The sequence below is a fragment of the Budorcas taxicolor genome, chromosome 4, assembly GCF_023091745.1.
Source record: "Budorcas taxicolor isolate Tak-1 chromosome 4, Takin1.1, whole genome shotgun sequence".
Classification (NCBI taxonomy): domain Eukaryota; kingdom Metazoa; phylum Chordata; class Mammalia; order Artiodactyla; family Bovidae; genus Budorcas; species Budorcas taxicolor.
Window position 1 is genome coordinate 84445150 of NC_068913.1, and position 10432 is coordinate 84455581.

General features: G+C 40.9%; 1 pseudogene and 1 gene segment (V, D, J or C); both read left to right on the top strand.

The window, feature by feature from the left end:
• Positions 1 to 403: 403 nt before the first annotated feature.
• Positions 404 to 879, top strand: LOC128046293 (probable non-functional T cell receptor gamma variable 10). The segment is given in 2 exon segments: positions 404 to 446; positions 554 to 879. Coding segments are annotated over 2 exon segments (369 nt in total).
• Positions 880 to 5882: 5003 nt separating this feature from the next.
• LOC128046294 (probable non-functional T cell receptor gamma variable 10) lies at positions 5883 to 6689 on the top strand (annotated as a pseudogene).
• The last annotated feature ends 3743 nt before the right edge of the window (positions 6690 to 10432 follow it).

Consider the following 10432-nt stretch of genomic DNA (forward strand, 5'->3'; position numbering starts at 1 on the left):
AGCTCATTAAATATTTGCTACCGTAAAAGTCAATGTTTATTAAACACACAATATTTGAAAATACTAAGCTGAGAAAAATACTAGCTCCTGGGCAAACAGAAACCATTTTCATTCTACAGAAATCAAGACTCTTCCATGGCTCCCTCACAGTCATATCAAATAATCCTCCAGAAACCACTAGTTTTATCTTGAGATCAGCAGAGCCAATGAAGGACCAGAGGACACAGGAGACTCAGGTCTGAGGAGCCTGCAACCAAAACTAACAGCCCAAGGACACATTAGTCTGGCTACTTCCTTCTCCTCCCCTTATTCAGCCATACCCTCTTACCACTGACTTGGGGCATCCAGCCACCAGGTCCCCACTTTCCTGCCTTCACTTTGAGCACACAGCCCAGCGGACAGGATGTCACCACTGGAAGCGTTCACATTTCTCTCCTTCTGGGCTTGTGAGTCACTCCCTGACCATTTCACTTTAGATGAACGGGCAAATAAATTCTTGGATATTCCTTACATTATCGGAAGTTCATTAGAAATTCTCTTCTTTTACTTGCAGCTGGACTTGGGTTATCAAAAGTGGAGCAGGCCCAAATCTCCCTTTCCACAGAAGTAAAGAAAAGTATTGACATACATTGCAAGATAGAGAGCACAAATTTTGAATCAGAAGCTGTTTACTGGTACCGGCAGAAAAGGAATCAGGCTTTGGAACATCTGGTTTATGTGATCTCGACCACAACTGCAGCTCGAAATCAAGTAGATGGGAAGAACAAAATTGAGGCAAGAAAAGACGCTCGAATGTTCACTTCGACCCTTACAGTAAATTTTGTAGAAAAAGATGATGTGGGCATTTACTACTGTGCTGGCTGGAGCTCACGGCACTAGAACTATGGAGATAACCCACACAAGATCCCCTCGCTGGGTCTGTGCCCACCCACATCCTTCCCACTAGCAGCAATCAGTTTCACAGCTGGGCTCCCCACCTCAGCCCCACCTCATCTGCAGCACTTCCGGAGTTTTCTAGGAGGTCATCTTGGATCACACTTGTGCTTGACCTTCAGGCTTTATTTGACACTGTATCCCAATGAATAGAATTCTTGGGAATTCTAGGGACTAAGGGCACACAGACTGTGCCACCATTCATCGTCTCCCCATCCAGAGACTTCTGTATGTGGGCAAGCTTCAGGTTTAGAAAGGGCATTACCATATTCCTTAATTATGACATATACTCAAGATGACAAGGCTGCTGTACAACTATTATTGGTTCATTTTATAAATAAATAAATAAACACCTAAAAAATTTTATCCTAACAATCACCAAAGAAAAGAAATCCATGCTTTGAACTGGACTGTGAGATCACACTGAAAAGTTTAAGGACTGCAATTCTTTAAGTGAATATTAGACTATTAAGGATAAATTAGGGATGAAACAAGGGCCCTTTTTTTGAGTTACGGGTAAAAGGATTCTGCCAGCATGATATCATCAGAATAGAACTCTGTGTCACTGGGGTGCTTAGATGAGTTCATCATCCTTGGTTACTCAGATTCTGCTTGTGAAGAAAAGGTAAAGTGGGACTTCCCTATTGGTCCTGTGGTTAGGACTCCATGCTTGCCTGCAGGGGGCACAGTTTTGATCACTGGTTGGGGAACGAGGATCCACCATAGGGTTGTTAAATAGTTAGACTAAGAAAAAGGAGTCCAAAATGGCACTGGCTAAAAGACAAAGAGAGGAAAAGCCCACGAAAATGGAACAAAAGAAAATCCGAGGACCAGAGTGAGAACCTAAGGGTTTAAGTGTGGCCCCCGTAGAAAAGAAGAGAGAATGCCTGCCAAGACCAGAACTAACACTGGTGTGTCTGAATGAATTCCCTATAAGTGTTCACAATGCCTTGCGCATATTAGCTCCTTTAAACTGCATTATCTGTGAGATCTTCTCTCTTATCATGAAATATATTTGACTCATGAGGCAAATAAAGTACCAGGTGGTTCAATCACTTGTCCAAACCACACAGCTGGTCCATGGCTAGTCGACAGAGTAGGAAAGGGACCCAGATACTCTAGCTCCTCTTGATTAATACATGAAACCACTTATTAACTGAAGGACCAGGCTTCCCTGGTGGCTCAGTGGTAAAGAATCTGCTTGCCAAGCAGGAGACTCAGTTTTAAGTCTCAGTTTCCCTGTGTCAGGAAAATTCCCTGGATAAGAGAATGACAACTCACTCTAATATTCTTGCCTGGGAAATCCCATAGACAGAAAAGTCTGGTGGGCTATAGTCCATGGGGTCATAAGTCGCACAAGATTTAGCGACTAAACAGCAATAACAAAGTGAAGGACAACGAAAGGATGGATCCATTGTTCCCAATATCACAAACGAGGTTGTACTGAGCATCACAGAACACTAACTGACTCATGTTACCATTAGGTGCTAAAGCACGTGCCCAGGATTGGAATAGTAGGTATGTTCTCAGAATGAGTAAAATGTCAATAAATGATCTATTGGCTTTTCAATGTAAAACAATTCTTATTCTCTGTTTCTTATTTTCTATTTCTAATAGTACTATTTGTAGCAGGTTTCTTGCAAGAATATGGATATACGAGCCTTCGGCCTTTCCTCTCCCATTTCTGTGTTCTTATATTTTGATTTACATCCTGACCTATACTGCTTATGACCATGACAGTTTTTTAGTGGAGAGACTGTTGCTTTTTAGAGTCAAAAATAATCTACCCAGGCCCCTATAGGTTTCCCTGGTCAGTAAAAAATCTGCCTGCCAGGCAGGAGACTGTCTGAAATGCACTGAGACAGGGGTTCAATATCTGGGTTGGAAAGATACCCTGGAGAAGGGAGTGACAACCCTCTCCAGTATTCTTGCCTGGAAAATCCCATGGACAGAGGAACCTGGCGGGCCACAGTCCATGAGGTCATAAAATGTCAGACATAATTTAGCGACTAAACCACCACCACAGGCTCCTATATACGTTTTAAAATTTTTATTTTAGTATAGTTGATTAACAAGGTTGTGCTAGTTTTGGCTGTACAGCAAAGTGAATCAGACATACGTATCCATATATATCCTCTTTTTTGGATTTCCTTCCCCTTTTCAGCCACCATAGTGCATTGAGTTTCCTCTGCTATATAGGGTTCTCATTACTTATCTGTTAGTGTCTATAGTGTAGGTGTCAATCTCAATCTCCAAATTCATCTCCCTTTCCCCCTAGATGTCCATGCATTTGTTCTTTACTTTTGTGTCTCTATTTCTGCTTTGTAAATAAGATCATCTCTACCAATTTGGGTTTCCCTGGTGGCTCATATTGTAAAGAATCTGCCTGCACTGCAGGAGACTTGGGCTCGATCCCTGGATCAGGAAGACCAGTTGGAGAATGGAATGGCTACTCACTCCAGTATTCTTGCCTGGAGAATTCCATGGACAGAGGAGCCTGGCAGGCTACAGTCCAGCGGAAAGCAAAGAGTCAGAAACAACTGAACGACTAACAATTTCACTTTCATACCAATTTAAGAAAGAGAGTTTTAAATAAATTGACTCTATAAAGTTTCCTGGTCCAAAGGAAAGACAAAACAAGTCTGGATGAAAAGAATGATCAAAGAAGATGGCATACTAAGAAGAACCTGAGCTTATCTCTTCCCATGGCACACCTATATTACACCTATTTACAGAGAAACTGCTGATGAGAAAGACCCAAAGACTAGCAAAAAATATCTTCTACAAACAAAGATATGAAGAAGGAACTACAACAAGATGGGTAGAAGAGGCTAAGGAACAGTATAAACAAGACTCATAAGCCAGGGTAAGTGACCCACAAACAGGAGGAAAACAACAATCACAGCGTTTCTCCCAAAAAAACACAGGTGCCAAGTCCCACACAGTGCTCCCCAGCCTGGGGTCCTGTACTAGAGAGAGCAGACCCCATAATATTTGGCTTTGAAGGCAGGCAAGGCTTACTGTTGGGAGAGTCAGAGGTCTGTGGGATATAGACACCCCATTCACACAGGTTGCACACAAAATCTCGTGAAAGGAGCCTGGGTGAGATTCACCTCCTGATGTTGGTGAGCTTTCCGCAGAGGCAGGAGGCAACTGGGACTCACCCACAGGACATAGATACTGGCAGTGGCCATTTTGGGAAACTAGTTTTACCGCAGGGACACCGGTCCTGGCAAGTGTCACTGTGGAATCTTGCCTTTAGCTTGTTAGTGTCTGGACACATAAGGCTCTCAACTAACTTTTCGGGAGAAAATCTGCAGGCAAGAAGAGAGTACATATTTAAATAATGAAAGGGGAAAACCTAACAACCAGGAATACTCTAACCAGGAAAGCTTTCATTCAGATATGATGGAGATATCAAAAGTTTTACAGACAAGAAAATGATAAAATAATTCAGCCCCACCAAACCAGCTTTACAAGAGATGATACAGGAACTTCTCTAAGTAGCAAAGAAAAGGCCACAACTAGAAATATGCAAGTTAAGAAAGGAAGAATCTCATTGATAAATGCAAATATACAGTAAAGGCGGTAAATCAAACATATAAAGGTGTTAGGAAGGTTAAAAGATGAAAGGAGTAAAATCATCTATATCCACAATAAACAATTAAGGAAATAAAAGAAAAAGACACAAAAGAGGCTAAAAACACAGTAAACATGAGGGTGTGGAGTAAAAAGGAAAGGTTGTTTAAATGTGCTTGAGCTGAAGAGATAAGCAGCTTAAAATATCCTCTATATAGATTTCTACATGTAAACCTCATGGTAGCCACAAACCAAACATCTATAATAGACACGTACAAAAGAGAAAGAAACCTAGACAACACTAAAGACAATAATTAAATGACAGGGAAGACAGCAAAAGGAGAAGCAAAGATCAAAACCGAATCTTTGGAAAACTCCACGAAACAATGAATGAAAAGGCAATAAGTACATACATATCAATAATTACTTTGTTTATTTTACTCTGTATTTATTTGCTGGGTCTTAGTTGCAGGATGTGGGATCTAGCTCTCCATCTAGGGATCAAACCCAGACTCCCTGCATTGGAAATGAGCAGTCTTAGCCACTGGATCACCAGGGAAGTTCCCTCTATAATTACTTTAAATGTAAATAGAATAAGCAAGCCAATCAAAAGACATAGTGCGGCTTATAAATATATGTATAATCCGTAATATTGTATTGATATCTATATATTTGCAAGGAAGAAATCTAGAAATTAAGACACTGTATGATAAGACTTGTTAGTCTTGGGAGTATGATCACAGGCATTTTTATTTTCACCTTTATCCTATTTGTCTGAATCTCCTCAATAAGCATCTTTCCCAGCACGTCCCACTTAAGAGCTGGGTGAATTTTGTTGATTCACGTCACTCCACGTTTTTCCTGAGAAAAACCCCATCTTCCTGATCTATTAAATCAGAACGACCAACATCAATATCAATATCATGGGATGGCTGTAAGATGAAAAACATTTAGAAAAATAGCCTAACAAATAGAAAATGCTTGTTAATATTTGCTACCATAAAAGTCAATGTTTATTAAACATGCAGTATTTGAAAATATTATGCTAAGGAAAAGTGTTCATGAACTAGCTCCTGGGCAAATAGAAATCATTTTCATTCTATAGAAATCAAGACTCCTCCATGGCTCCTTCACGTTCATGCCAAATAACCTTCCAGTGAGCACTAGCTTCATTTTTGAGATCGGCAGGGCCAGTGGGAAAACCAGAGGAAACAGGAGACTCAGGCCCTATGAGCCCAAAGACCCGCTAGACCACCCACTTCCTTCCCCTTCTTGGCTCAGGCCATGCCCTTCCACTGATTTGAGGCATCTAGCCACCAGGTCCCCCCACCTTCTTGCCTTCTCTTTGAGCACACAGCTCAGCAGACAGGATGTCACCACTGGAAGCATTCACATTTTTCTCCTTCGGGGCTTGTGAGTCACTCCCTGACCATTTCACTTTAGATGAACGAGCAAAGAAATTCTTGGATATTCCTTACATTATCAGAAGCTCAGTAGAAATTCTCTTCTTTTACTTGCAGCTGGACTTGGGTTATCAAAAGTGGAGCAGGCCCAGATATCTCTTTCCGCAGAAGTAAAGAAAAGTATTGACATACATTGCAAGATACAGAGCACAAATTTTGAGTCAGAAACTGTTTACTGGTACCGGCAGAAAAGGAATCAGGCTTTGGAGCATCTGGTTTATGTGATCTCAACCACAACTGCAGCTCGAAATCAAGTAGGCGGGAAGAACAAAATTGAGGCAAGAAAAGATGCTCGAATGATCACTTCGACCCTTATGGTAAATTTTGTAGAAAAAAGATAATGTGGGCATTTACTACTGTGCTGGCTGGGACTCACAGTATAGAACTGTGGAGACAATCCACACAAGACCCCCTCCCCAGATCTGTGCCCACCCACATCCTTCCCACCAGCAGCAACCACACACCAGTTCCCCACCTGGGCTCCCTGCCTCACCCCCACCTCATCTGCAGCACTTCCTGAGCTTTCTAGGAAGTCATCTTGGATCATGCTTGCATATGACCTTCCAGCAGACCCCCAAAGCTGTGCTTCCAAAGCTTTTTGCTTTTACACTGTATTTCACTGAATTGAAATCTTGTCTGAGGGCACACAGGCTGTGCTACCGTTCATCATCTCCCAATCCAGAGACTTCTGTATGTGGGCAAGCTTCAGGTTGAAAGAGGGTATTACCATGTGCCATTATTATGACATATACTTAAGACAGAAATGCTGTAGTGTAAGTGTAATTAATCTGTTTCACAACTAAAATGAAAGTGTAGAGAATTTAACTGTAATGATTAGCCTAAGAAAAGAAGTCCATGTTCATGCTCTGGACTATGAGATCACACTGAAATGATTAAGAATTGCAATTCTTTAAGTGAACACTAGGATACTGGGGTAGATGAGGGATGAAAAAAAGTGCACCTTTTTGGGGGACATGAGGAAAACGATTCTGCCATCAAGATGTCATCAGAATAGAGTTCTGGATCATTGGGGTGGTTGGATGAGCTCACCATCCTTGGTTACCTGGATTCTGCTTGTGGAAGAATAGAAAGTGTGACTTCCCTGCTGGCCCTGTATCTAGAACTCACTCTTCCACTGCAGGGGGCATAGTTTGATCTCTGGTTGGTAATGAAGATCCCTCATTGGCTTATGGTGAGGCCCCCCAGAAAAGAAGAGAGAGTATCTGCCAAGAACAAAAGAGCTAACTTTTGTTTGTGTGTGTGTGTGTGTGTGTGCTGTGTGAATGAATTCTCTATCAGTGTTTTCAATGCTTTCCATATATAGATCCTTTACGCTGCTATTTATAGTTTTTTTTTTTTCACAAGACAGATTTGAATCATGAGGAAAATGAAATACCAGGTAGTACAGTCACTTGCTGACCAAAGTCCGACAAAGGTCCACATGTCAAGGCTATGGTTTTTCCAGTGGTCATGTATAGATGTGAGAGTTGGACTATAAAGAAAGCTGAGTGCTGAAGGATTGATGCTTTTGTTAGAGTTTTCCACTAACTGTGAATAGTTCAGGCTGAAGAAAAGAATCATTGTGTACCGAGATTGCTAGGCATGGTTCATATATATTACCACACATAATTATCACAGCTCTCCTGCCTGGTAATCATTATCTGTCCATTTTACAGATAAAGAAGTGAAAGCTTAGACAGTTAAAATGATTGGCCAGAGATAAGAAGTCTGTGCTTTTTTAACTGGACTGCAAGGCTATCCTGAAAATTTAAAGATCATAATTCTATATAACAAACAAAATACTTGACGTTAATTTGGGATGGAGCAAGTGTCTTTTTCTGTGGGAGGAGGAAGATGGTTCCTCCTCTCACAGGCAGGGATGTGCCAGCATGATGTCATCAGAGTAGAGGGCTGAGCCACGGGGGCCAACAGATGAACCCTCCATATTGTGAGTAGGAAGAAAGCTACCTCATATCTGCTTATAAAGAAAGAGAGAAGATGGTCCAAGAGAAGAACAGCTAATAATTTTGTGCGTGAGAGAATTCTTTATTAGTGTTGTCAATTTTTTGCACATATATATGAAGCCCCTTAACCCTCATGACAACACGTGAGACTTCTGTTATTATTATAAAGCCCATTGACTCATGAGGAAAATGAAACCCTATGTGTCTCCGAAACTTGTTCAAGTCACACAGCTGGTGCTTGGCAGAATAGGGTTGGATCCAGGGTATGTAGCTCTGGAGTCTGTCTTCCTTATTCTAAGGAGATAAAAAAGATGTGCCATGTGTCATTCCTACCTCCATGGAGAAAACAAAACTCACCTTTGTGGAACATTCACTGGCACAATTTACTGTTTTATGCTGAATCTGGTGAGCAGCATTTGAATCATTAGCAGTCTTCAAAGAATACATGAAATAACCAATGTTAGCATTTTATTTTTCAAAGTATTTGAAAACAATAAAAATTCTATTGTTTTGTTATGCCATCTCTCAAATCATTGTGAAACAAAGGAGGACTACTTTGCAATCCACACTTCTTGTACAGCACATACCAGGCACCCCGTGGATATCACTTTGCATCTATGCCATGAGTAGTCCCTTATTAATTCGATAATTTCCAAGGTCACGGCAACATAGTCATCCCCATGACCCCCTCTACTTAAGACTCTAGTTCCATTTCTAATTCAGGGAGGCCTTTGAAAGGAAAAAAGGGCAGACTCACAGGAAAGACTGACATAAAATCAGTCTGTCAGCCTTTCTCCTTCTACCTACCTCTGATGAAGGTAATCTTTTGTGATTGCCTGTCCAGTTAATTTCTATCAATCGGATACACTCAGTGCAGGCTACAGTTGATTTCTTGAAACTAAATAGGGCACTGTTGCTTAACTAAACTTGGAAAACAAGTTAAGATAGAAACCCAGATCTGAGAGAAACAAATGGTCTGAGACCATAAGCCCTTTTGAGACAGGCACTTGAAGGCAAGCTTGTCAACTTCTGCTCCCTTCTTCACATGATGGCTCATTGAGTAATTAAAAGCACCCCATAAAGCAGTAATGGGATGTCCATAGCAGGGCCCTCTGTATCAGATCTTAGAGGAGAATTCTTCAGCAGCTTCTTACATGTCAGGATAAATGGTGAATAACAGGGAAAGATTTACACTGTGTTCAAACGATAGAAAACTATGCAGCCATTGAAAACAACGTTTTCAGTAGTTAAGAATCCACCTTCCAATGCAGGGGACAAGGGGTTAATGCTTGGTCAGGCATCTGAGATTCCACATACTGTGGGGCAACTACAGAACCCGTGTTGCCAAAACTATAAATAAATGAACAAATTTAAAGTTAAAAAATGTAACATAAAAAAAGAAATGTATGCAGGCAAGGTGCACCTGTGGAAGGTGAGGCAAAAGAAGCTTAAATAATTCAGCCCATGTCAGATGGGGTCAGTGATATTGGAAATGGTTTAAATTTCTTTAGTCATTAGAAATAACTATTAATAATTAAACATAATATCTCATTTAAAACTATGTTGCTGGGGATTCCCTGGTGCCTCGGTGGTAAAGAATCCACCTGCCAATGCAGGGTTCCATTGCTGATCTGGGAAGATCCCACATGCCATGCAGCAGCTAAGCCCGCGTGCCACAAACACTGAGCTTGTGCTCTAGAGCCTGAGAGCCACAACTACTGAAGCCCGTGCTCCTTAGAGCCCATGGTCTGCAACAGAAGAAGCCACTACAATGAGAGGTCCGCACGCCACAACTAGAGAGTAGCCCCCGCTCTCAGTAACTAGAGAAACGCCCGAGCAGCAATGAAGACGCAGCATAGCCAAAAATAAATAAATAAATAAAATTACATTTAAAAAGCTGTGCTGCTTACAATCTTAAGATAACTGAACAAGAATATAAAGCTAAAAATGCAAATTCCACTTAAATGTATATTTATATAAACAATACCCATTAGTCCGATCTCTAGCCATAAAAATGCAGAGAAATTGTCAAAGTAAATGATCTGTGCTTTTTTGTTCTCTTTGTATCTTATTTTACCCATTTCCTTTAATAAATAATGGTTGCTTTTGGGAGTTACCACATTTACTAGCTCCACGTCATTTTAAATGAGTCTGTTTGCCGCGGTTCTCCTTTGTCAAATGGAAATATTCATAACAGCTACCTCCCAGGATAGTGAAGAAGATTAAATAAAATAATATGAGAACATTTAGAACCACGTCTGACGAATAGAAAGTCCTCAATACATACTAGATGACATATTAATTTTAAAGGTTATCACTGCATATTCAACAGAACATTGCTTTTAAAATACTCCTGCATGTGACATAATGCTCATAAAACTGTTCTCAGGTCCAGGTTGAGTAGAAGCTGATTTCCACAGACTACTCTGTCTCAAAGATCCATAAGGAATTGCAATGTAGGCAATTGAAGGCACCCAGATTGTAAACAAACTG